This window comes from Dermacentor silvarum, chromosome 7, assembly GCF_013339745.2.
Source record: "Dermacentor silvarum isolate Dsil-2018 chromosome 7, BIME_Dsil_1.4, whole genome shotgun sequence".
Taxonomy (NCBI): Eukaryota; Metazoa; Arthropoda; class Arachnida; order Ixodida; family Ixodidae; genus Dermacentor; species Dermacentor silvarum.
Genome location: NC_051160.1, coordinates 56,421,867 through 56,449,843, shown reverse-complemented (window position 1 = coordinate 56,449,843; position 27,977 = coordinate 56,421,867). Strand labels below are relative to the sequence as shown.

General features: G+C 47.4%; 1 protein-coding gene across 3 annotated transcripts; it reads left to right on the top strand.

The window, feature by feature from the left end:
* The first annotated feature begins 1,292 nt into the window (after nucleotides 1-1,292).
* Nucleotides 1,293-27,642, top strand: LOC119458057 (U-scoloptoxin(01)-Cw1a). Of its 3 annotated transcripts, none has more exons than XM_037719853.2 (5): nucleotides 1,293-1,558; nucleotides 12,707-12,818; nucleotides 18,516-18,553; nucleotides 23,059-23,244; nucleotides 24,048-27,642. In XM_037719853.2, the coding sequence occupies exons 2-5, from the start codon at nucleotides 12,794-12,796 to the stop codon at nucleotides 24,291-24,293; spliced, it is 495 nt and encodes a 164-aa protein (XP_037575781.1). In that variant the 5' UTR covers nucleotides 1,293-1,558; nucleotides 12,707-12,793; the 3' UTR covers nucleotides 24,294-27,642. The 3 variants fall into 3 exon arrangements, with proteins under 3 accessions (XP_037575781.1, XP_037575780.1, XP_049526677.1); XM_037719852.2 differs by having other exon boundaries at nucleotides 1,296-1,558; nucleotides 23,056-23,244; XM_049670720.1 differs by lacking the exon at nucleotides 1,293-1,558 and adding an exon at nucleotides 10,055-10,075 and having other exon boundaries at nucleotides 23,056-23,244.
* The last annotated feature ends 335 nt before the right edge of the window (nucleotides 27,643-27,977 follow it).

Below are 27,977 nucleotides of genomic sequence, written 5' to 3'. Positions count from 1 at the left end.
CAAATTCGAAGGGGGAAAATTGTATCACAAGTACGACCGACAGACCCTAAGCCTAAAGCTGAACGAGTGCTATAGCAAACAAATAAACAAATATTTAATTACTAGTAAAGGAGAAGACGGGACACTCAAGCCTCCCGTAGCTATAAATCAGCGTGACAGATAGCATGCAGCTATGAGCAATTTCTGGCACGGCCTCGAATCGTAAGCAAGACGTTTCGAAGCGCTAATGTTTTTCTACACTACTCGACGAGCTCTATAGACTCCCTGCCATATAGCTTTCTGTCCAGTTTTCACACCCTATAGAAAGTTACATTGCGTAAAACTTGCACAGTCGTTCTGATCACCTCTCGGGGTTTCTTAAATTCATCTCAGATTTAGTCATCCTTTGTAGAATACTTCAATTAAAAAGTTGGCTGGAGATGCGTGTACTCCGACGCTCATCTCTCTCTAAAATTGTTGCCTGCATGCGGTTCTTCTTGCGGCTTATATTCGTGCCAACACCGACAAGGACGAGAATTCGGACGCGACAGTATATATATATATATATATATATATATATATATATATGCGATACACATCAATTATGAGCCAGACCGATGTCACCCTATCGGACATCCTCCTCACGACGTTCGTGATGCCCGGGAACGTGCACGTGGAGTGCCCCAAAGGCCTGACCGCTCCTCTATACGCCGACGTAAACAACAAAAAAGCGATGGAGAGCAGGCAAAAATCAAGCATCACCTCAACGCAGCGTACGCGCCTAAACGCACGCGTTTAAACGCACGCGCAGGCAGCAACAGCCCCGATGAAAAAAAAAACAAAAAGAACAAAAACGAGCCGCTACTTGTCCATACCGAACGCAACCCGGTGAGCGCGTGTACGCCAGAGAGACAGACGCACGGGACGAGAAAGGAGAGCCGATGGGCGAGCGAAGAGTAAGAAATAAAAAGAAACCTCGACCTCTGAAGGTGAACGTCGGAAGGAAGACAGGCGCCCGGTGGCCGAGTGAGGGTTTTCTGGCGGCGAGACGAGACCGCGGCGAAAGTGAACAACGAGGAATGGGAGAGAGCAGTGAAGAGAGAGAGAGAGAGAGTGCGTAGCGTCAACTCCGGAGGAAGAAGAAAGCGAAACAGAGGGAGAGAAGGAGGAGGAGGAGGCAGCGTACACACGCCCCGAACGACGACAAAGGCAAGAAGAAGATGCGCGCATCCCGGTACTCTTCTTCTTCCTCTTCTCCGATTCCTCCTCCCCCGATCAGAGAGCACGCGATGCAGTCACGACGGCGCGGCCGTATAAAAGGCGCCCACCGACTGCCGCTGTCGCTCAACGCGAGAGTGTCCAGTGAAAGTCGTCGTCCACTCACCGGAGGTCTACCTGTTCTTCGCATAACCCCCCCGCTATAAGTCCCCATATCGCACGTCGCGAGCCATTCGAACCCAGTTGTTGGTGGTGTTTGCATCCGGACGTCCCGTCGATACACCTTCAACCCGGCAACGGACTTAGTGTGACTTCCGAAGACGTCGGTGAAAAACGAGGGGAAAAAAAAAAGCAGCAAAAGGTGCGGACCTACTGCGTTGTTGTGGCTTACGCATCTTCCGCGCGGTCAGGCTTTTTCTGGCCTTTTGTGAGCATCGGGACACCTCAGATCGCAGTGGTTCGAGACCTGACCAATTGGCTCGGCCCATCGGCGTTCACCCTTCTTTGTCAAGTATCCGTGAGTAGCGCTGGCGCCGATGTGAGAGGTGTAGGTTTTTTGATAGCCGGCTCTGAAGTGGCCCGTATTCCCATTTGTTCTTCACTTAATAGTAAAAGGGGGATAGGCTTGTCTGAAACTAGATAGCTCCTGATGACGAGTTCCCTTCTTTTTCTCAATATTTTAATGGCTATTCTGCTAAAGTGGGTTTAACAGGAGCGCCCTTAGATAACGAGCATCATGTAGAAATATCGTATGACATCATCCAAAGCGCGGGTAAATACAGCCGATATAGTTGAGTTCCGATTAAGCGCTTCTTTTCCTGTGACAATGTTGTGGATCAACGAAGTAGTCTTTTTCTTCTTTTTTTTTCTGGTTGACAACTCTGATGGCCCACGTATCGTAGTTAGCTGGGAATGTCGCTCTCATTTCTCACTGCATGTTATCCTCGACAACAAACACCAGATTGCTGGACATATTTTAGTAATAACCATGTCAGTTAAAAAATAATGTGTGTGCCCCGGAATCCATTTAGTCATGAGTATGTGCAGCTACACTAATTTGGCATCCCTAATGAATTATTGGGCCCAACGCACCACGCAACGCACCGCAAGATGAGTAGGCGAGGAGTGGGCGTGGCGAAACGTTGTCGTGGAATATCTTGAGTGTTCAAACTGTCGCTGATTGGTCATCTTTCAGAATTGGCGCTTGCGTTAATATCGAATGTCCCCTGCACTGGTTCTCCCTGCATAGTCGGGGGCACGCCTAGTTCATAGCGCGCCTTTCCATCTACTCCGCCAGAGAAATGGAAACTGCCGTTAGTATAAGGCCGAAAATAATATTTCAATGAGATGGCTGCATAAAAAAAAAAATCCTCCATGCATTTTGTATTGCAAGAAGTGCTCTTTCAGCATCACATATGTACAGTGCTCAGCGATTGACACGCGATCTTAGACAGCATGGCGGACGCCGCTTGTTGCGCCTCTGGTGATCGCTGGGTGATCGCAGAGGGGGCCGAAAGCAGTTACGGTGCATCAGAAAGCTTCTCGCTTTCATGTGACACCAAAAAAAAAAAAGAAAAACATAATCTCAGTGTCATCAGCGCCCACTGGTGGCGCAAAAAAGTTCCAGCCGCCATGTTGTCCGAGATTCGCGTTTCAATCGCTGAGCACTGTACGTAAATGGTTAAGCGACGATGTCCACGCATTTCGACGAGTATACGATCTGCTGTATGAGCAGTCAGTAATTCTCCCAGAGCTTATCGCCACAGGGAGTGCGCGCCCATTACTATACTACAACAACGCCTGGCGAAATGATAACACGGGTATTCAGTGTTTGCACTAAGTGACGAGCAATTGCGCAGAAAAAAGCAGAACTTAATCATATCCAACGCAAGCCGCCTAGAAATGGTATGTATAGGAGTCAAAAGATTACGGACCGCAGGATCTGAGAACGCAAAAAATTAATATTTCCGCAGCCTCTACATGCTGCCTGGCATTTGAACTTCCGGTCTCGACTAGTATATGTGTGCGAACAGCAAAGCGTTGCATGGTTTTACTAGCTACAGTCAGAAACTCCTCTAAAATTCAACATTTTCTCGGATATCGTTGTCCGTAAACTTTCGACGTAAACCACTACACTCTGTGGTTTCGCATCGATAAGTTCAAAGATAAATTTGTAGACGATGTCCCTAGGCCTCAATGGACGTTTTATTTTATGTTTTGTTTCTCTGCGATATCAGCATTTTGGATATATCTGCTAAGCGCTGTCTGCGATAATGGGGGTTACGTTCGCAGACTACCAGTTATGATCTTTACTATGGTCCTTGTTGAACGGCTAGAAATGGCATTTACCTGATTTGCTAGGTCTTTTGAACGTCGGCTGCATTTCCGATAGAATGTCGGCTGATTCTTGCAGTAAGAGACCCACCACCACTGGCTATCAACTGTGTTCTATACCCAGTGAAACGTATTTGCAGATAGGAAGCGGCTGAGCGGGGGGATGGGCAGTGGAGAATGGGCGAGGTTAAGTTACATATGTTGGTGGCATCACGTTCCACGAATCTGTTCAAAATGTATGATAAGTTGATAACTACGAACTAACCGGCTCGCATGAAGACACCGTTGTGATTTAGAAGAGAGAACGAATGGTGTCACAATGCCCACGTCGCCAGTCATATACGAGCAGTCATCCACTTCGTTCTATACTGTACGAATATCGACACGGCTAACCATATTATTTTTGTTATCTATCTTCGGTATGTTCATTTTGTCGCGCTTCCTAAAGCAAAACTGCTATTAAGACACGTCCACCTACCATTTTTCCTACTCCCAATCTCCTTTCCCCTTCCCGGGGTGCATGCTCCCTCAACCGGATGCTCCCTACTCCTGAATTTCCCTTTCGTAGTTTCTCCCTCTGCTCACTCTCTAAACTCCAATTCTCCCTCGCCCTCTCATCTATCTATCTATCTATCTATCTATCTATCTATCTATCTATCTATCTATCTATCTATCTATCTATCTATCTATCTATCTATCTATCTATCTATCTATCTATCTATCTATCTATCTATCTATCTATCTATCTATCTATCTATCTATCTATCTATCTATCTATCTATCTATCTATCTATCTGCATGTGAACCTGTGTTCCCTTGTAACCTAGCTCCGTTGATTGGTATCATTGAACGTTTCGGCAAGAATAGGACAACCGGAGAGAATATAGTGAGCAGTAGTTAAATTCTCTTATTTCCAACTACAGTCGTTAAGGATATTACAGTTGAGCCGACAAGAGCCTGCATTCCATCTAATTCAATGACAGGCGCGTGCAAACATTAGGCAACAATGTCACGGTGCGGTTTTTTTTTTTTTTTTTCTGCTATTGCAAAATCAGCTTGCTTAGCCTACGTGGCAGCTTACTGGGCAGGAGATAACCCAGGATCGACGCTAGCGTGCGAAGGCAAGTTCCACAGGGTTTGCTTTTTTTCTGTCAGATAACCAGCCATGCAAGGTCCTATCAGCTTCGAAATTGTCGGATTCTGAAGCGTGGTGGCGAACAGTACTTCCTCTTGTACCTTCTTTCTTGCAATCGCCCTTAGCTCTCGCCTTAATGTAACTGCAAAAGGGATACAGACTGAACGGCATGGCAGTGTCTATCCTGCACATATTCCTGTAGCAGGATTATACGTTGATCACCGACGCACCACAAAAAGGTTCACCAGTAGTTAAACGAAGTCACTGGCCGTTGCGTCAAAAAAAGCACTGCATGGGTGTTCGACTGAGACGCGGTAGAAGAGTGCGCCGCCCTGCTCACGGCCACTTGAAGTAACAGAAGGAATTATTCTAAAGCATTTATTCGTAACCGAACACGCACGCGGAAAGCATATACATTACTGCATATTTTGTGATTGATATCAGAACACGTCTAAAGAAACGAGCTCACGATTTTCGGAATACCGTTCATCTGCTGGCGCTGCAAGTGTTAGGACAACAGGCGGAAACACGTGGAGTGGTGGCATACGATGCGCCTCAGGCCACTGACCCGCCATTTCATAACCTTTAGCTCTCCGCCGTGCACCGAACACGATCGTGTCCGCCGAAAACAATGCCGGAAGAACTGCGCTAATGCTATTAGCGCGGGCAAACCTCACTCTCGAATTAGCCCGGGCATACAAATTCCACTGACCCCTCGAGCGGGCGCCTTCGGGTGACCGCCCCCCCGTGCACGACCTCTGCGACTCCGGAAGGGACGCGGCCAGTAGCATCACAGTTGAAGACTCTCCGCCGGACGGCGTTACGATGCACGCAGGCCACACAGCTTGCTGACTCTCTATCCACCCCCGCCCCTCTTCACAGTGATCTCGATGTTCAACCAGTCCTCGCTATTAGGCGCCCGACTACGATTCAAAGTGGTTCCGTCAGCTACGCCACCGCGCCGTAATGCAGCCATCAGGAATACGTATACAAGTAGCCAGCTGTATCAAAGCTAAGGACAGGGCGAGCACCCGCCGCATTGGAATTCACGGCACGGCCCTGGGCGAGACGCCGCTGAAAGGAACAAACGCCCATTACACCCAGGAGGGTGAAGCACGGTGCCTCACCTATGACCGAATAGAAAAGAACAAAAAAAAAAACGAAAAGTTAAAAGAAGGAAGCCCCATTCACTGGGAGAGCCGATCGAGAAGAAGCCGCATCGTTTTGCGCTGCGGTGAAACAACAAGGAAGTGGACCGACGCTGCGCCTCGAACGGCCGGCGCGGATGTGCCCGTGTCCTCACGAATTTTGAGGAGCGACGAGTGGGCACGGGGGTGGTAGGCCAATGGCGTGTCCGGTTCGGCTTCGGTCGCCCGCCTCCGCCCTGCGGCTCTTCCTGCGACCGGGTGCCACTCGAGAGATTCGGGTTCGTCGTTGTGGTAGAGAGAGAGAAAAAAAAAAACGAGACCGTCACGTGAAATCGAGCGATCGAAAAGAGAATGATGGACGTGGTGGCAATGAATGCTACCCGGAAGATTCACGTATAGAGTACACGTTTCGCCATGGCGACGGCGTGTGAGACGCGAACAGAGGAAAGGGTTTGAGACGCTATGACGAATGCTATGACAGATTCATGAGAGAGAGAGAGAGAAGGAGCAAGAGAGAGAGGGAGAGCTAACACTGCTGTGTTGCCGCAACTGGACAGAACGGCGTTCGCAAGTATCGCTTAGTGGCCGCAGCGAATCACACGAAAGGTACACGTTCTCGCCCGCGAGGCAAAATATGTGTCGAAGTACACACACACAGAATGGAGTGTCGTCACGAAGGTGCGCCGGCTGCTGCTGTTATGTTCCGTAAAATCAAAAGAGAAGCTGAGAAAATTTGGCACAGTTTACAAGGTTGAATGTTTTTCGGGAAGAAGATTAATATACAAAGTCAAATCTTTGAAAGTTACTTCTAAAAAATTGTTGTTCACAGCGGCGAATGGTGAAGACATGTTAACGTAGTGATCGCTCTTTTTTCACCCGGTCGTAAGAAAAAGAAAAATCAGAAGTTTATTTTGTCACAGCCGTATAAAGCGGAATTGTTACAGTACATTGCTTTCTGAGAACACGGGCAATGTATGGGATGTACCACTTCATTTCAGGCTACATGCTGATAGGCTAAAAAAAAAGTTGCCTGACGTCTGTAGTTTCCCAGCTTTTGCTCGTGGTTCTTCACAGGCGCGTATGCACTTATTGCCTGGATAGGCAACTGGTACGTAGGATGATAAATAAAGAATGGTGAATGAAATGGATCGTTACAAGACAAGGCGTCAGGTGTCCGCCCCGAGTGAGACAGAACATGTTTTTATAGTGGCCCTAGGGTGCCCTGGCCAGTTACAGCCTCCCCTCTTTACTTTCTCTCTACGGAAAACCGGGAACGTGGATGGGAGCAGTGACGATAATGACGCCAGCTTGTGACATTTGAGATCAGCCAGCGTCAGCATTTTGTAACGGTCCAGTCTGTTCACTCTTCCTCAATGGTTTGGATAGGACTTCGCCGCCTTGCTGTTATAGCCTGGCTCTACTGTTTGGTGCGAAGTATAAGAAATGTTTGTTTTTTTAAATACACGGATCTTTACAAAGCCGCTCCTGTGGCCATACCTTGCCCCGATTCATTTCACTTTGTATTTATTTTGCCCTTCGTCATTGGTTCGGACGCCACCGGGCCACTTTTATCGCCTGAATCGTCCACTTCACGCGAGAGATGATAACTTGGAAAATTGGAAAAGGAAATTGATATTTACAAAATAGGACCCACCCCAGAGGAGGTTTTCGCGGAATATGCTCTGAGCAGGTGACCCTGTTTGAGCCTAAACGAGAAAGCCTTACGACGCTTGCACGTATTCAGGCTACCGTGAGCAGTGTGGCATAGTGAACCGTACACATCGAAGCGAAGTGTGGATCAGAAAACAGCCGGTGGCAGGGTGAGAATGAAACGGTATGGCTCTTCACCCTGCGCTTATATTTAAACACGGCGCGAGTGCGTCTTTCACGCGGCGTGATTGACGACTTCTTTCGCAGGCTGCTCGGTTCTCAAGAGCGCTGCTGACGTGCTTTGTTTCCCACCGTGTCTTACGCACTGTCAGGGACCCGAAGCGTTCTATTCTATTTTTCGTCCCATGTCGGAAGCGTTCGCTCAAAGGACTCGCCAACGACAAGCGTTGTTGGGAAGCATCCAGGAAGCAGCTGCTTTGCTTGCTGAACGGCTTTGCGAGACACGCAGCGTTCAGATTACGCAACCTCTTTTTTTTTTTTTTTAATTCACGTGTCGCCGTTCCTGGCTTCGGCAGGTGGTTTACAACAGGTGTTCACGCCCATGTTCATCTCAAGTTTTCTTTTCCAATTATTGAAGGAGCGGCGGAAAGTAATTAGTGCCAAGCACCAAACTAGGCGTGAGCGGCAAACGAGCCTATTGAATGAAGTACACGTGCATACGACAGAATCCTTGAGGATATTTCGAAATTTACGGGCCCATAAGCGGGCCTGTATGCACTAGTATATCGGTCGTATTTAACGATCGATCGCCATGGACAGGATAACTTATTAGCTGTGTCTTCATTTTAGCAGAATTATCGCTAGATCTAGCGGATTTCAGGGTTTCTTGTCAGCGATAATACACCTTCAGCGGCTAGCTATACCGGCTAGCTATACCGGCTAGCTATACCGTGACGTAGAACGAAATTAATCTTAGGTTATTGTCAGCTCGCTCACGAGGATACTTGGCAGATTCTAGCGCAGGCTGTACCTTGCGAGGGGAATATTCCGCTTTCGCGCAAAGACAACAATTGTTAACAGTTCCTGCATATGGTAACGTATAAATTGCGATAAAATAATTGACTGCTCGTACAGCAGTTAACAGGTGCGTTCTATAGAGTTTAAAACATAGCCGAAAGATAGTCAATAAGCGTTTCTTTTTTTTTCTTAACGTAAACAAGTGTATCAGATCTCACTTAACTGCATTTGCAGCTTCACTGATACTGTAAATAATGCCTGGCTGGGGAATTGGTGGTGACAACGTAGGCCTTAAATATTCCTAAACTTGACATTTTGCCTCGTATTAATCATTCATAGCAAAGTTATTAGCTCATTCACAGGAATGCTTGGGGGATTTTAGCTCATTCATCACGCTTCTTTAAATGTAACTCTTCAAAGTTCGAATGGAAGACTTTTATATGAATCCACTGTAAGCCTTTCGGTTTTTGACTACGAAGCTGTTTCTCAGGAAATCATGCCTACTCAATTTAGTTGGAGGAGACGCACTTGACAGTTGGAGGATTTCCTCTAACGTATTTGGAAGTTGGAAACTAAAGGAACTGTCAGAGAACAAGCAATGGGCGCACTTCACTGTCGTGCCGACGTTTTGATAATAGGATTTCCTTATGTCCAGGCAACAAAAGTTATCCTTGGCAGGGTTTTACACTGACCCATCTCTGAGAAAAAAAAAAAAAACATATTTAGACTCTTGCGCAAGCGTGTACTTTCATAGTTGCCTTGAGAAAGGCATATTTTTCTCATCGGTATATTCCTCCTTTGGGCTCCTGCGGTGTCTTAATTTGTGCACTTCAGCTGTTGTGTTCATTGCTGCGTTCAAATAGATAAGATTGACAGGACACACACAAAACGTGCCTTGTCAGATAACCCACAGCTATGCACGTAACCATGTGAATTCCAGCCGCTGTTTATTCCATTGCGTGTGAAATTATCGATCTACAAGCGGTTATAGGCGCTTTCGTAGTGAAGTCTGTGCGTGTCCTGTTCGCATGTTCGACCGAGGAAACTTCCTCTATGAAGTCGCTTCCTTGTTGTCATAGTTGTCACACACAAGAAGGTTAGTACGCATGTGGATGTGTTATACACCTGCTTTGGAAAAAAAAGCTGTTCATTTATACATACCTTCTAATGGGCTTTAACTCTCACGGTTTTCAGAAGCACTGACGTTTACAGCATCTTCCGGTTTGTGATGGACTTGGCGCGGCTGTTCTGGTTGTACAAGGCTCCCACCCGAAGATAAACCCAGAGCAAGCCTGCTGCAGGGCAGCCCAGCATGTCGCTTACCTTTCTTTCGATGCGGCGCCAGTTGAGACGGTCGCCTAGAGCACACAACGCGCACAGTCCGATGAGCTAATTCCCCTCTCCGATGCAGACAGATTCGAAACGGGCTGTTTCAACAGGTGTGGAGGCAAAGCAAACGTCACGACTACCTGTCACGTTTGACGACCGCGAAACGAAGCGCGCTCTTCGATTGATTGAAGACGTTAAGGCATGAAAACAACGAAAGGACGGAACTTTCCTTAAATAACGCTGGCAAACCCATTCTTTCCGGTTGACGACGCGCAGGGCACGGATACGCCGTTCATCCCGCTCCGTAAGCCGTTTCCGCACGCATTGTCTGAACGACGGGGCTATTTGCCGTGGCCCTACAGTCATATAAACGATGCGTGGGCTGCTGCTGCTTACTGGGGGGCGTTTTCGACGAGCGTGCACCGCAGCTCGCACCGGAAGCTGGTAGGAAGCTTTCCTGACTGAGGCCGGCGTTGCTGTTTCTGTCTTTGTTTGACGCGCGGCAAATATGTGTCGCGCTTCGGTAATATTGCCTCCTCGATGACGTCTGCAATATTCACGCCGCCATTGCAAAGCAATCTTTCCAATTACAGATACCGTCCAGTGGAGTGCCTTCGAGTGACTTATCTAAACGCAGCGGTTTTATGGGTTGCCTAAAATGCAAGAGAAGTTCAACTGTCACGCGTTGCGAACAGTATAGGCTTACTTGAAAACGAAACAAAAATTAATTCTGGGGTTTTAGGTGCCAAAACCACGATATGATTATGAGACACGCAGTACAGGGGAGAGGGGGGGGGGCAGGGGGGGGGGGGGGGCTGCTGTCGAATTTCGACCACCTAGGGTTCTTTAACGTGCTACCACTGCATGGTACAGGGGAATTTTTGCATTTCGCCCTCATCGAAACTGACATGAAAACTTACTGTATTTTAGTACTTACTCTTAGTTCCTACCAAGTGAAACACTTTCTTAAGTGTGTTATAAAGCATTTATTTATTATCCTACTAAAGTACTTACTTTAGTACTTTAGTAAGACATGGAACTCGGCAGGCCATGTAATGCGTAGGGTAGATAACCGGTGGGCCATTAGAGTTACAGAATGGATGCCAAGAGAAGGGAAGCGCAGTCGAGGACGGCAGAAAACTATAGGTGGGATGATGGAGTTGAGACATTTGCAGGCGAAAGTTGGAATCAGCTAGCGCAAGACAGGGGTAAGTGGAGATCATCCTGCAGTCGACATAAAATATAGGCTGTGCGCTCATTTGGCTGGCCATGGCAATCACAACGCCTGGAACGGGACAAATACAGCTCGCTTTGGCGAACGTGACAACGCTGATCCGAGAAAACATCGATTTCCCCAAAGCAATAGTGAGCACCTTATCTAGTCGAAGTCGTTAGCATTGGTCTGCTGGTAGCCAAGGTTAGAGAGTGAGTGAGCGAGCGAGAGAGAGAGGGAAAGATAGAGGCAATTCGTTGCTACAGGACATGCACAAAATAGGGATGAATGCTTAATTTGACGCCTTTTGCTAACTTTTTGTTTTGTTTTGAGGTATGCCTTGCGGCAAGTTTACCACATAAAAAGGAATATATATATATATATATATATATATATATATATATATATATTTAAAAGCAGAGAGCCTGCGCCGGTGCGAAAGTACGTATTCGCCCACGCGCTATTCGGTAAGGAGGGGGCAAGGGAAGAGACAGAGGACAGGAGAAACTGAACAAGTATAAAACTAAAAGTTCACTAACACAACTTGATATCTTGATGTCATTTTCGACTCAGACCTCTCTACATATATCAGTCGTCTTGACCTCGCAGCTGGCTTTTTTAAAATAAGGTGTACATTAGAATCCGCCTAACCGCTACAGTTTTGAGAGGCAGCCAATTGATAAAAAATATCACAATTAAGGGAGAACTTGACGTGCCACTGATGGAGAGCACCATAAACCTATAGAGAAGCTGTCAATGCCCTGCATAGAAACACTTTCTAGAGCAACCGACCTAATAGTGCGGTTTCCGACAGTGCTAAATGTTGCGCACGTATTCTATCTTTCGCCTCCTCAGTGTCCTTTGAATTCGTATGAGCATACGAATTCAAAGGACACCGATCAGGATTATAGAAAATTCTTTGGAAGCAGTTCCTCGGTCAGCTCGTCGCGGAACCGAATAACCGGAATACAGTCCTGATACTACAAGACCGTCTGAGAGGGTTCCGACATTCCAACGTTATCCCGAGACATCCGCTTGCGCACGCATTTCCCTGTAGCTTATAAGAACCTTCACCTCTACGGATGTAGATTCTCGTGCGGTGAGCTTCCCCATATAACTCGATGACCCTCCCCCTTGATTTTGCTGCCTTATCGCCACTCCTCTAAAACGCAGCTTCAGACAGTTTACCGGTCTCTTCCATGAGCCAACACGATCGTTCTTCGAGTAACACGTGATCGGTCTCTCTTCGCTTTCACTGAAGTTTCCGTGTCTGCATTGAGTCTTAACAAAACCATGCAGTGGAATGAAACCCAAGACGCCGCTCGAATATCCACAGTTGGCGGCCGCGACTATATATCAAAAAACCCCAGCGCGTTCTACAGAGGGCGGATGATTTGTTCCGGTTGTGCAAACACATTTACCTGCCCCAAGGCCTGGTGGTCGCGCAATTAATTGACGCTTACGGCCCGGGCGGGATTTCGCTGCATGCAGGCGTTGTGGAAGCGACGCTCCAGCTTGTCGACGGATGTCGTCTCCGTAGCATTGGCAATGCTGCACCCTTTTAGTGGAACGTTGAAGAGCTGGCGCGCCGGAGCTATAACGAAAGCCGTATATATGCTACGGCACCTCGCATTAGTCTATACGGTTGTCTCCTTCACAAAACCAGCGTAGCCTGTTCTCATACGACCTTTTGTATTTTGCTTCTTTTTTTTATACTTCCAGATTCACGCACTCCGCAAGAAGAGAGGAAATATCCTTAGGGATTTAACTACCTGAGTCATCGTTCAAATAAGCAACCGCAAAGCCAAGATGAAGACCACCCTGATCGCCTTTGGTAAGCTTCGACTGCGTCTGAGAACTCTAAGTGAAATGCAAATTGAGAAACGTTTTTTTTTTTTTCTAAAGCTCGAATTTCCTCGTCTAGCCTGGGATTGCGTTCGCTGCATGCACACGTGAGCCAGGCAAATTTGAATCGCTTTTTCGGACTGATCGCTGGTGCCAACACAGTGTCCTTCTTTTTGTTTATTGAAGTCGGAGTAACAGTTTAAGAAACACAATATGTTTACACTGACGCCTTCATATGACTGTGTCAAGCTATAGAAGCTTTGAAGATATGCTGAAGAGTGAAGCAGACGTGTTCGGCTTAGTAATATAACTACATCCATTACCTGTTGTCTACTACATAATTACCTATCAGGTCATTCTGTTTGTCTTTTCTTTTATACATTGTAACTTTTCCATATCTTGTCTGAGCATTGTTAAAGGAGCTAGCGTGTCTGCTCATAACCATGAAAAACCTTCGCCTATGGGTCAAAACCGTATAAAATTAGTGTCCAACGGTCCAGCGATTTGCTTGTGTGCCCTTAAAACAATTCACGTTAAAACATAGTAAAATACCATCTAGCAGACGAAAATTGCACGGCAGCACATTGTGGCTTCTTTTTCTTTTCTTTGATATAAATCAATTCAATCTGCTATAAAACTGCATTCCAAAAGAATCCAAGCTACTTGGCGCACTACACTGCTATGCAGCTAGCTATACGATTCCGACCAAGCAGCGGGGTAAGACAAGATTAGATAGATACACTCGCCCTTTAAAACCATCCAGTTAAATCGAAGTTTTCTGCGCGTTTGCAGGTTTGTTAAATCTAGGCTCTATGAATGCAACGCTTTTTTAAGTTAATTTTATCATTCGCGTTAGTTTCTAGTATAGCAACTGACCCACTCTGTGAGTGTAGGCAAGGACGTAACGTTGGCGTAATGACTGGCCTAATTTTTTTAGCATTGTTATTACAGTTCATGCGCGCAGACGCGCCTGTGGCAGTTAAGCGACCAAGTGTACGCGTTTGTGCTGATAGTGGCGAAATGGCTCTCGTGAAAGCAACTCCCAGCCACAATTGCCGCTGTAGAGATGCTTCGCGTCTGTCCGTTCCGAGCGCAGGTCGGTGTTGTAGCGATGGGTTTACGCTCGTGCAGCCTTATGCGCCTTACATTTGCCGTCTAAGCAAGCAGCAAGGAACATATTAAATGGATATCAATGGGTGCCAATACCCAGACACCTCGGCACCGCGATTTACTCGTTCGTACAGTATGCAGCACAAGGATAGAACAATTCTTTCTTCGAGATAACCCTAGCGCTCGGAGCTGACGATGATGATGACATGACAATGATGACGATGGTGATGATTTCGGTCGGCATCCCCTTTGAAACGGAGCGCCTACAAATAGGGCCTAGCTTGCTGCGGGTAATCATATTCTACTACGTCTATTGCAGTCTAGCATTTTGCTTAGCTCTTATTAAAAACCTCTATCCCTATACCATGCCGCTACCTGTGTATGTAACGAATCCGGCTCTATCTCTTTTTTTGCGTTTTTCCGCGGATACTGTAAACGTCCAAACACGATTTCCATATGAGAGCTCCCCCACATGTGAAACGAGCCGCAATTTCGTCACAGCTCAGGACGTCCCGTGACCGAGAGAAACGCGTGCGTGAAAGGAAATACCACGGCGACAAAACGTAGACCCACTCCACAGAGGCGCTCGGCAGATCCGCGTGGTCGGCTCACGAAATTACCGACCCGGCCACGACACATCCCAAGCGGGGCGCGCTCAGACTCGCGTATTCTGCAGAGCGCTAGCAATTCGCTTTCTTTAATGACCACGCGCGTACACACAAACACACACATACGCACACAGCAAATTTTCCGCGCGCGGAAGGCAGTAGGTTAAAAGGCAGGTGAATGAAGGGAGGTGGTCACGGTGGAGGCTGGTGCCTGTCTCGAAGCTGATGATACCGGGCCCGCAAGCTTACGGTGTGGAGGTCAGTTTGATTAAAGGAGAATGCAAAGCAAAAGTAAAACGAAAACCCACACGAAGTGAACAACCACACTCCGGGATCGTTGAGAGAAGGCGAAAAGGGCGGAAGGACAGTTATAAGGTCGTAGACAATGGAGCGCGCGAACCGGTGGGCTAACGGACAGAGCGGCCCGGAGCGACGCAATTAGTTTTTCGAGGACTGCTGCCTGCACTCCCTGGTGTCGGCTGGTGGGGATGGCGCAATAGCGGGCACTGCGACAGCGTGAGAGAGTGCACGCATGTGTGTGCGTGCGCGCCCGCGAGCTTATAGGACGAGTCTGCGCCAGAATGTCGTCACTGCATCTGGTGCCTGGTAGAAGGAAAGCGAGTCTCTAACACCCCCTCTCCTTTAGTACCTTTCCAGTAACTCCAAATTTCTCCGGGTACACCCTCCTGATGCACGATACCGACATTGACGAACGCGAAGGAATAGAGGCTCGCCGCTAGCGTTTGTGTTGGTCCTCGGGATGTTTGTCCGAGTACAGCGAGCTGACCGCAATTGAAAGGGCCAAAGGTTTTGAGCGGCAAGACAGCTATCAGACTTCGGCACCACCGAAGGGCTCAAGTGAAGGAATTGAGACGTTCATGACACACTCCACTTAGATCCTGTAGCATTCGGCACTTAAGCGTGTCAGAGCGATACACATACAGAGAATGTATACCGAAAGGGGGCGCACGCATACTGTTGTGAAATAGTGCGAGCGTTATTCTTCGCTTTCAAAACGTATCTTCGAGCGCTGTTTGTGTAGCGGGGTAGAGTGCAAGCCAAGTCGTTGTGCTGCTTGAATGTTAGCCTATAATTATCTTGATTTTTAGCCTTGCACGAGGGATTGAGGTCAGTACAAGCTTAAAATAAGTCTAAAAGTAATTTTTTTGAAAAGAGAAGATGTTTGTTTAGTTGAAGGAATAGTACATGCCCATGGCAAGTGACACGCTACTGGCCGTATAATGTCACGGAACGTGTCACTATATACGAAAACACCACGTGACACTAGGCATTCGCTAATTTTCAGAGTTCCGATATCTCTATTCGCATTACGCCGATTTTGGCAGGACGAACTCCATTCCTGCCTCCTCGTGCCAAAAAGCTCACGCGACGCTCTCAATGATCATGTGACCATCCGTACTTTTCCCGCAGATAGCACTTGCGACAAAGCGCGAGAAAAAAAGATTTTCCCGCTTCGATTTCCAGTTTGCATCGGCTCACAACGCAACCACGTCGAATTGCTTTTTATAGTGCGCCAGAGAATGTTTGCGACGACCGCTGACAAGGCCGCAATTGGACGCTCCTCCATTGTGCAAGCGGGAAGGAAACATCGCTACCTCTGTGGCCCCACTGATCGGTCAAGCCGCAACCTACGCTGCGCTCACTGACCACCAGGAACGAAATGGGATAGAGAGAGAGGGGGAGAGAGAGAGAGAATGCGTCCGTTATTTCTCATTGCGCAAAGGTTGATGCGCATGCGAGTGCTGTTCATATTAATATTCTGACTTCCTCCTTCAGACGACGGGTGGTTCTGTTCGTCGCTAATGACTTGGCTCCGTTATTAGTATCCCGCGAATAGCACCTGGCGTGGACAGACCGAAGTACTTCTCATTCTACTGATAAATGATTGGTAAACACCTCGGCTCGCATCAGTTCACCCCGCTTTTTGATGACGATGTAAGTCTGCTTGATAGCCTCACGTGAAGGAAAATGGCTCTTTACTTTCGTATAGATGTTTTCCTTTTATTTGCCCCTCTTATTTATTCTTCCTTCGCCGTGCGCAGTTTTTTTTTATCTCCTCGTGTGTGGTCGATCCCACTCGTGGGTGCGAACCATGTCTCGAAGCCACTACAACAGAAACATTGTCGTCGAGTGCGGGGATTGTCGCAACGCAGGATGAACGTCTGTCGTTCCTCTAAAGATGAAGGTGTGGCTGTTTAATAAACATAATGATGAGAAAAAGAAGCTCACGTTAAACAGAGACGCACGAAGGGTTCTTTGGGTTCTTTGGGTACAAGGTCATCGTAAGCAAACATACTAGGACATAATCGAGGATAATATCGAAGCCGAGAAGTTTGCAAGGACACCTGCGGGTAGATAAGGCAGTGGGCAATGGGGCAAGGAATGACGTCAGAAATAGAAAGCTGTTTTTAAAAAGAGCAGTAATAAGTTTCCCCACCCATTTAGGAGGTTCCCGGACTTTCTCAAGAAATATACGTTGGGCGTACGTTGACGTTCCCAAAGATATTCTTCTGTCTGCTACGTAAGCTATGACCGACTCTTTTAGATAAGCTATATTTTATGAATACACTAATTATGCATACGGCAAGAAGCGATAGCAAGGTGTTTTCTCTCAATTTCAAACCCTGATGAGCAGCGTACTGAGTTACTACAACATTAACACCGGATGCATGTTTCGCCTCTTAATCTCTCGTTGGAATCATACTTTCTAGACTTAAGCGCATTTGTCGCATTTCAAGATGTGAGGTATCTTTCTCAAAAATTGATTATTTAAACGGGTATTTGAAATGGTGACTCAACATGACAACACCTTAAAAACCTGCACTGAATGCAAAAGCATTTCCAGGCACAATCTGGTGACTACCTATTTCTTATCCCCAATTTTCGAACCCACCGAGGGAACGATGGCGATGGTGATGTAAGTCTGCTACGTAATTCACTACGTAATTCACTACGTTAGATGTGATGGTCAAACTACCGTAACTTAACCATTGCAATCCTAAACGGGCGCATATTCTCCAGGTGAGTCCATTCTGGCGAAGAAGGAAAACAATTTGGTATGTTGTTCACACCTGGTGCACAGTCACCAAGGATCTAATTCAAGAAGCACGTCTCAAAAAAAAAAAAAAGTGGGCGTAAGTATATCGCCCGGGAACATTTATTACCACACATATTACCACACTAACATATTATGTGTGCAAAATCTTCCCGAATTCTAATTTTAATGCACAAATTCATCAGTGGAAAACTTCCTCTTAAACAAATTGACGCAACTGGCTTTCTCACACTCCAGTTCCACCCGATACATGACACGTTGTCTGCCATATATATCTGCCAGGACTGCCTGTGTATGGCAGGTTGTCCGTCAAGTTTTCTGCTGCTTCTGGAATTCGTTAACGCCCAAATTTAATGAATCATGCACTTTTAACATACGTAAGGACAACATTCGGGCTTTAGGACGCAAGTATGCACACTTACACATCGATCCATTTATCGCAGAACTCAGAAAAAAAAAGAATGAGAGGGTGGAGGGAGTAGAATATGCTTCTACGCTATGCACTTAATCTCCGCACTTGGCATTTCTTGTCACGTACGCCGCTCCGGGGCGCAAAACGAAAGCGACAACAACCGCCACCGGACAAATTACATCACCATGAAAAGCAAAATGCGAAGAGAACGAAACAAAAGAAGAAACGAACAAGAAGGAAAAGAAAAACATCGTCTAAGCATCAAACGCCCTTGGGGATATTTCTTGCGGGAAGTATTGCGAACAACAGGTTTTTGTTTAAGATCAACGTCTGGTGAGGCAAGAAAACTGTTTTGTTTTGTCGGACTAGCTAAACCATCTTCATTTCGGCTGGTATGTTTCGTACATACAGTGAATATTTATACATACATGACCATGAGCTTGTTCACAGTTTGCCGCTATTTCTTTTTCATCCTTACAGGTGCCCTCTGCCTAGCTGTCGCGATAGCTATTCCAAAGGTGAGTTCATTGTTATTTGTATTATAAAGCGTGCGGCTTAACAAACTATAACTGATTGTTTACGCATAAGAGTGATGAAAGATTTTGTTCCTCATGCTACCAGTGCTTCGCGTGTACGTTGAAGAACATAACGTGCGCAATCGTATAACGTACGAACTTACACGAAAGCGTACAAACGCGAAACTGTATAAGGCAGGAACCATCTAGAGCATTTTGTCTTTAAGTAATTCTTCATTTCTAAAACGCAATCCATTTAAATTTAGAGAATTGAACGCTAGTGCCGGAGAAATGCTTCACATAGCCGAGTTATCTGCAAATCCCACCCAAAGCTATCCTACAGAGAAGCGCTGTGATATACCTTCAACAACTCAGCTACTACAAACTATAATGGAGGAACTGGGTACTGTGTGAGACGTGCCAGACAATGACGGGCCAATAATCCCTATTGATTCAATTATATCCTCCGCGGCTATTGTTAGGTAGGCCTTCGCAAAGTGCGAATCACTTATTCAACGATTCTAAGCACCACAACATCATCAGCCTTCGCGAGAGAAGGTCACAAAATATCAACTTCCTTCGATCGCATGACGTAATCGCCAAGTCCGGATACCCTTCGCACCGACTGACGCGCTAAGCGTCAAGGTTGCTGCTTTACACGCTAGACCGCCACGGCTCTAATCTTTCATTTTGAGCAGCAAGCGTTAATGATTTCAGCGCGTACATACTGAATGGCTCATGCATGCTCGCGTGGAAGCGTTGCCCGTTAACTTTAGATTAATTATACCCCCTTCTCCCAGTGCAGGGTAGCAAACCGGACGTGCGTCTGGTTAATCTTCCTGCCTTTACTTTCTTCTATTTTCTCTCTCTCTCCTTCCGTCGTATCATCTGCACTCGCATAGGAAAGCTTCATAAGGTGGTAGCTTCTTTTCCAATCTCACCATGTCACCGTCGGTTTAGACATCGTTTCGGACCCGTGTACTTAGATTTAGCTGCCCGTTAAACAACCCCAGGTAGTCCAAATTTCCGGAGTCCTCCACTACGGCGTGCCTCATAATCAGATCGTGGTTTTGGCACGTAATACCCCATAATTTAATTTTAATTTTTAACCTCCTAAACACATGAATTCATCGAGGGTGCAATTTTCCGCATGAAACCGGCGACTCGCTTTATTTCTCATCGAGGTTCCTCACTGAGTCACGCAGGCCTCGGAAGCTTCTATATCGTCTTTAGTGAGCCTGGACAGAAAAGAGCGCTATCCTTGGCTCAATGAGATCGGCGGCAAAATAACGATCCACAAAACTTGTCCGGGAAGGAGTGTCCCGAGACTCAAAACACTCAAAAAGTGCGGGCATCGACGGCACGAAAACCAGTTGGCAGGTGCCGCCGCCGAGATACGCCGAGGAGGAAAAAAATCGGAGACCGCGCCAACCTTGACGAAGCTGTACAAGCAAGCGTAAGCTGTGTCGTTGCTTCCGCCGTCTGCGCGTTTCGCTCGCTGGCCGCGAGCCAGCGTTGGCTGAGACCGGAGGTGATGATGGAAGACTTTACGGGGGCCCGTACAAACCGTCCGCATGTCAGCGTCGTGTATAGCATTGCGGCATGACTGCGCCCAGATTGAAATTCAATACAAACGGTAAAATGAAAATAACGTGAAATGAACCCGGAGTGAGCTGACAAACTTTCCTTAGACTCCAGTATCAGTTTGCACGAAATCGCTCATGCTGAGTGCACCGTACAAAGAGAGAGAAAGGATGCATAGAAAGGCAGGGAGGTTGACCAGAGGTAGTTCCGGTTGACTACGCTGCACGGGGGGAAGGAGTAGGGGGGGGGGGGGGGCAAAACGCGAGAGAGAGTGGAAAGGGAAGAGACAAGCTTCATGAAGGTAGTGATCATTAAATCAGCAAACGTAGCGTTGCCAAGATGTAAAGAGGTGACAGGACGAAAGCTGTCCGTCCGGTCACCTTTCCTGTGTGTGTCGTGTTAAGGCTACGGTCATTGCTTAGCCCAAGTACAAGTTCATCTACACCACTAATTCTGGCCGCAAGTTTTGGCAATATTGTAGTCAAATAAGGAATCGTCTTGGCACCGGTGATCTTAGCGATTGAAGTATCTAGCGCGTCAAAATGTATGGCGACTGCATGCCAAACGATACAGGAAAGGAGAAGCCTATGTGCAGGGTCGGGGCTCGGAGCAACCCTGGCTTTCTCTTCGCAGAAACCGGTGCCGCGGATTACGGAAGGTGAGGAGCCGACTGGAGTCAAGCGCACGCGGAAATGCCAGTAGGCTTCGGTGTTAATGAACGGCCAGAGCACGAAGCAATCACGCCGTTTGCCACAGGAATGCGCACGCTCGGGCCTTCCCCGGCCATTGTGCACGAAGTGCGCCATTCTGTATACACACTTCCCTTCACACTGCTAAGTGCCGGGAACTTGCGCCAGGCAGCGTCGGCACTATCCCTTTCTTCGCGGCAGCAATCTGGGGATTTGACGAGACGCCGGGCGCGCTAACCTTTGCGCTCACACGCGCACTGACAACGAAAGAAAGAAACAAGCAAAAAAAAAAAAAAAAAACAAGCAGCGATGGTTGCTTCCGTAATACCAGAGTCGCGTAATTGGACAATTAGCCCCGGCAGATGCCGCGCAGTCGACGCGCCGAAAGCCATTGTGAAGGATAAGCTCTCCGCGGCTCTCCCACAGGAACTGCATGCAACACGGCGCGGCCTCGAACGTTGTATCACTCCGTCACACCGCCCCACTTCTTTGTTCGACATGCCTGCGTTACCGCGTCGAAACATGGTCGCCACAGCCGTACCTCTTGCTACGCGTGATCGACATGGCACAGGCCACCGAAGGATGTCTTGGTCATTAGGTCAGGCACTGTAAGTTAGGTGAGGCACTACGTTCCGTTGTACTACTTAGGCTTCCGCGCCACTGCACCCAACTAGAACGAGCTGTGGACTGCGGTGTTCACAGCGGCTCTCACTAACGACGGGTCGAGGTCGCGAAAGAAGAAGAATAGCACCGGCGCCACTTGTGTCGCGGAGGTCGCCAACTGGCACTCTAACTCTTCCAAGCATCAGCGGCCTCGAAGGGCAGGCAAGGCGCAATCGGCTCGTAATTAATTAGAGCACAATGCCGCGTGCTTCCCGGTGCACCGTTCCTGACCTCGACTTGATGTGCACGACGGATGCTAACCCGACGGTCCATAGCCCGGTGCGACATCTTATTGAATAACTTCGTCCTAGGCTATTCATAAGGCCGGTGCTTCCTTCCTTCTTAACTAGCGTTTGTCCATGAAGCTGCAACAGCGATGTGTCTCAGTTTGATTTGCATAACAAGAAATGAAACTCGCCTTATTAGCATCAGCGTAATAAGGCACGGGTTTATTAGTCTCCTACGAGTGAAATTATGGCGTCGGGGCATCTTTTCTATGTTCTAACAGCAGGAACATCTCGTACTTCCTTGAGGAAGTTGCTGCGAAAGTATCGGCGAAATCATCGTCTTCATTCTTAATACTTTGTAGCCGCTCCAGTTGATTAGATTTTGTTTCAGTATGAATCATGGGGCTCACATCGAGGCATTGACCAAGTTTCACTGTCCCCGTTTACCGCACAGCAATAGCACGTTTCAACATGTCCCTTTAAACGTGCCCCGTAATCATTAAGGTTCTTGTTTGTGCTTTTTATAGCAAGCTCGACAGCACTACAATCACGAACTGGTGGAGAATCAAAAACTATGCCCGCAATTACCTGCTGCACGTAAGAGGTTCCGGAGCAGGCATGCAAAAAAGTCTGAATAGTATTTCTAGAAGTGCTTATCCGCTCCGGTTTATGAGCCCGTGATCGCAAGAGTCTCCATGCTGTAGAGCAATTTCAAGGCTGTGGTAGGCTATAAGCTCTAGAGCCGTCTGCAGTGAACAAGCCTCTCAACAAAACCTTTGCTCGTTGCGTTATCCGACATCCCGTGTCCATCACCGTCATAACGCTTACCTTCGTTTGTTATATCACGCGTAAAAATTTTGGACATTGGCAACCAGTATCTCTAGTGGGCACAAGCTGCAAGCAACATTAAAGCGCCATTGTTTCTTTTTTTTTAATTTGTGAGCACATAGCGAGAAAGAAAAAAGACAGAAAGAGAATTGACGTGATGGTGATTTGGGAAATGCGCAAGACCATCCTTACACCGGATAAAACGTACGCGGTAGTGCTGTTTATCGCACCCAAAACATTTCCGTGCTTCAAACACATGTAGAGTTCCCAATACAGAAGTCATCAAATCCAGAGCGGGCAACATTGATTTCTGAAGTATGCGTCCCCTCAAGTGACATTTTTAGTGGGTCGTACAAGCCAGCTGGGGGCCTCCGTCTCTTTGTATGGTCTAAGGAATCAGGGAAAAGTGATGCCGCAGGTTGATATCTAAAATCCCTTGATCTGTGATTCTTTTTCACTATTTTCTTGAGTAGCCGGAGAGATTCTCATGGGTGTTCGTTTCGCGCATGCGCAGAAGGAGTCGCCCAAACGCTCCAAGCGGGCCGCGTACGAGCTCCCAGACGGCTCCGAGCTGATCGTCGGTAGCTACCAGACGAGCTTCAGCTGCGCGGGCCTGCGGTACGGCTACTACGCCGACACGGACAACGAGTGCAAGATCTTCCACATCTGCCACCCGGTCGTGCTCGCCGACGGCAGTGAGCAGGTACGTGCAGACACCATACTATAAAAGCCATACGTGAAGAGAGAAGCTTCGTAATGCATAAAAAATGAAGGGCGATCGGTCAGAAAAGACTTCCACTGGCAATCGCTCAGAAAAGACTTCCACTGGCTGAATTCTCATCTATATACACTGGCAGGTCAATGTTGCGTGTAATCTGGAAGTATCCGCAAGGTGGAAAGCTGTACTAGTACTAGTAGGTACGGATCCATTGACATATGAAAGTATCCCTTGCAATAAAGACCTGGGAGCGCTGTTTCTGCCAACGGAGGCAGCACGCACTCGTATACAGCACAGGTCAGGCAGAGCTAGGTGAATAAGCAAAATTTCGTGCTTTGGCTATATTGAATCGCTGTGAAGCGCACCTACTCAATATGTTAACCAAAGAGCAGTACATCGTTGTTAGATGAAATGTAATTCGGCCTTTTACTGGTGCTGGTGAGGGTGGTTTGGTATCGCTGCACACGGTACCCTTATATTCGGGACCTAAATGGAACTGAAATGCCTACCACGTAAAGTAGCTGCAACGCGCTGTTCGTTTCGCCTGCGAATCGTACAGCACGTGGCAGTATATGAATGCGCTTATGTGGCAGCAAGTCTCTCCCCCCTCCCCCCGAAAGTGCGCCCCATGTGCTTATTTCTATATTGTATACTGCATGCTCGCTAAACGTTTGATCACATAATCACCCGAGCTATGCCGTGCGCGCGCACATTTAACGTGCAGAACTATATAGGACGCTCGCTCCAGCCTTCATGAACATTCGACGATGACACCTTTTTCTTCGCAGATGTACCACTGGAGCTTCTTCTGCGGCAACCAGACCGTGTTCAACCAGCTGACGCTCACCTGCTCCTTCCCGGAAGAGGCGGTGCCGTGCCAGAACGCCCGGGACTTCTACTACGTCAACGACAACATCGGCGTCGAGGACGCTCCTTTCCTCACCGACGATGACGTGTCCAGGGGACAGTCCCTGTATCCGGGTTACGGCGCTAGGCTCAGCGGTCGCGCTGCCGCCGCAGCCGCCAAGAAGTAGGACGAAACCGAACGCTAGGAGACCAAAATGCCGACACGCCCTACCATATGCCGCTTACCACTGCCGAACTTAGAGGTTTTTGAATCGATGACGCGAGATGGGAAGACAACAGTTCGACATTTAAACAGATTTTTCTGTTCAACAGGAACCTTCGTGGCTTATATCTATAAAGCCTATACATTGTCTATAGGGAATTTCTATAGAGGGTCTGTAGTCGATAGAATATGCATGGACAGCGTATGAACGTTTACTCTGACATTTAGCCAAGTGTTGTCCAGTGTCTATAGGTAATACATAGTAACAAAAAGACAACATTTAATTTTATACAAAGCGTAACGTGTGTATGAGGTCCTATATCACTACTACCTGTTTTCGCTGCACCGGAAAAGCAATTTTATTAGGACGCTGAAAAATGTGCCCGAATTTGGATTAAGCCTAACACGAGGCTTAGCACGAGCCCTTAAAGTAGATGCGCAGAGTGCACGAGCGTTATGGAGGTGACGCGGCATCCATTGTTGTCGTCGTTGCTGCAGCTGTTGTCTTCCCGCTGGTCGTCGTCAGGTCCAGGGGTCCCGCCCTTGTGGATAAACGAACCAGGTTACCTCTAAGAATTCGCGACACTGCCACCAAACAAACCACGGCGTCGCCACCCCGGCGGCATAATCCTCTGAGCTTCTGTTCACGTCGTACGTCATCATTGATCGCACTCTTGTCAATGTTATCGATAGCCGAAGGAGAACTTTCAGATATCGCATTCAACATGCAAAAGAATGCCATGCTCATAGGGCTTCTGCCATCCGGGTGGCAGTTACCCGCGACTTCACGGCGACACTAGTCAGTGTCGACGGCGATGTAGGCGGTATACGCGTATTATACCAACACGCTCTGCTTTCGCTGGTTAATTCCTTGTACAATATAGCGTGCGTACACTTAGTGTGAGCCACTTGAGACGCTTGGGATGCCAGTATTTCCATTAGGCATTCGTAACACCCCTCTCATGTATCAACTTTTGCTTGACTAATTTGCTTTGCGTCAAGGTTACCGAGAATTGTACAGTTCTGGTAACGAAAGTGAAGAATACGTCGCACTGATAAGTGCCTTTCATTCTGAACCTGCGGCCTTTTTCAAAAGACCGTGTTTCTCTTACTTCTTCTGCAAGGCACACCAAGAGGTGCGTATACAAGGTGGTATTTCAGCAAGAGATCGGCGCACGATGCTCTTGATCAAGGCAAAGTGTGCTCACAGAGTGCCAAGCATTACATGAATTCATTGACCAACGTCCGAGCCACGGCGCCCATGCTTCTGCGGCAGTTTTTGTTCAGTCTTTGTCAGTAATTTCGATGCCACTCCGCGAGGGTGACGAAATCTGTTACGTGGTGGGGCCCATTATAGGGTTTCCGCGCGGCGGCTCGCACTCCAGAGTCTAAGGAATTAAGAAGGCCTGTCTCAATATCTCTAGCATTTGAGCAGCGAAAGGTTTTCAGAACCTGACAACTGGTCTGGACATGGAGCGCGGAGTGACTTCGCAAATTCTGAGAAACACTGAAAGTCCTCCCGATTGGGCTGCAGTGAACAGTCATAGATGCATTGCTTCGCGATCAGTACAGTTACAGGTTGTTGTAGCGGGCGTCTTGACTGTTTACGGGGTTCTATGAAGAAAGCTAAACACCCATCAACACGTCCGGTATAAGCTTTCTGGGGTGACCACAAGTCTACTGACTCAACAGAAGCACATCATTTAGCCATCTACTCTTTCACGGTAGTTTGTAATGTCAGTAGAGACAAGGTGTACGTTTCTTTTTTTTTTTCAGCTTACGCCTTTGCGAAATCCGCCGAATGCTTGTCGCAACGTTGATCACATTGCAACATATTGTGTGACTTCGTCTCGGACTAAGGTCGATGTTGTTTGTGAGCTGTTTGTGTCCCGTTTCGTATACAAACACGCCTAAGGCTAGTTCTTTGTTTGTTGAAGTTTTCTTTTCTGGTGTGAGCGTTTGCTACCGTTCCCGAAGAATAGCACTGAAGTCTATTGGATGTCGCCGGATGGTGTCGGTGGTGCGTTTTACGAAACGCACTGCGCCGAAACTTGCAGCGCATAACCCCTGTGCCACGTTATAAAAGCATAATACCTGCTTCAGCTATTCCGGTTGCGTCATTCCGCTCCGATATGTTGTTTTAGTATATGTTTTGTGCGCTTGTGTGTGAGATGAATGCTATGTGCCGACAGTAATATGAGCTGAACTCGTTTTTTCTTGCATTATGACTATGCAGTCACTTGATGTGCGAATGGCGGGGTTGGTCTTTCGGTGCTGGAGTCTGTAGCCTAAAGTTACGTCAAAATATGTTGTCAGCTGACTAAACGGTTGTTATGGTGAGGTTATATGTTCGAAGACTTTTAGTATTTAACCCTTTTTTTTTTTCAATCTACACAATGCAAGATCGTTGTCATGCATGCGTAAGCTTGAGAAAAAGGGAAGCAGAGGTTTCGTGGTATGCTTGAGAAATGCGAACGAAAACGTATTAAAGAAATGGTGGCACTGCACTCATAGCAGACAGTTTCGCTATTTCAAGATCACCCGAGCATTTCTGCTAACACCACTCTAACATCGAATGGGAATGGTGTGCGGCAAAACCATGTTAGAAAAATTTTCCCGCACTCACTTTTGGGACCATTGCATGAACGTAATGGCGTCACATCGTGCTGCGCTAACCCCTGTCCTTGCTTTTTATGCAGTAAATGAACATCTCGCTGGTTGAGAATGCTTGGCTACGCAGTTTTCTCGGGCTGGGTGTCAACTCCTGTTTCGTTATGTCCAAGAGGTTATCTTGTCAATGTCTTTAAGTGTTACGCGTGCAACTAACCCTACGAACGAATGTTGTGTGCTGTCCGCTGTTGTCAGACTGTCGCTTGTACCTGTCGCGAGCACGCTCTGTAATGTTCTGTTGCGTGTATACATGTTCTAACCGTTGTGTCACAAACAGTGTCGTTGTCAAGTTACACAAACGTTGGTCGGGCTTTGCAGTTGTACTTAGGCTAACAGCTTGTGTCAAATCTCTAATGTGTAACTTCGAAAAACCGAGCCCCTGACCGTCCCCCTCCTACGCTTCTCCCCAAGCCCCGTGTCTTCTCTTGCATTAATCTTTTTTTTATAACTCACTTTGTTACATGTTTGTTTCGTTTACTGTTTAGCCTAGTTTTCCCACGCATTTTTTTTTTCATATCTTGTTACTGCTAAGCTGTTACGTTTCTTGTTTTGAGTTGCCTGAACCATTTGTTCTCTTGTTTTTATTTTTTTACTCTTCTGTACAGACCTCGATGAAGGAAGCAATAAAACACACGCACACGTGACTCTTTGGTTTCCTGTTGTTGTTAAACAGCCAGTTCTTAGGAACACAAAGTGTTGCTGGAAGGTGCACCGACAAGAGTCTCTAAGGAGTTCCATAATGGCATCCCCGCAAAGAGTTATTTAATGCTGTAAAGCATACACAGTGTATTGCGGTAAAGATATGTGTTGATTTGCGCTAGTGATAACTGTAAACAACATGTCATTGTCACTTTGGTGGCGCCTTCAAGGCACCAAAAGTACAAGGAAGAGGCCCAAACTAGAACCCGGACTGGTCCGTGGGCTGGGTACTCGCAAAGGCCTCCACGTTCCAGGGGTGCATGCGAACAACCCGCGATAG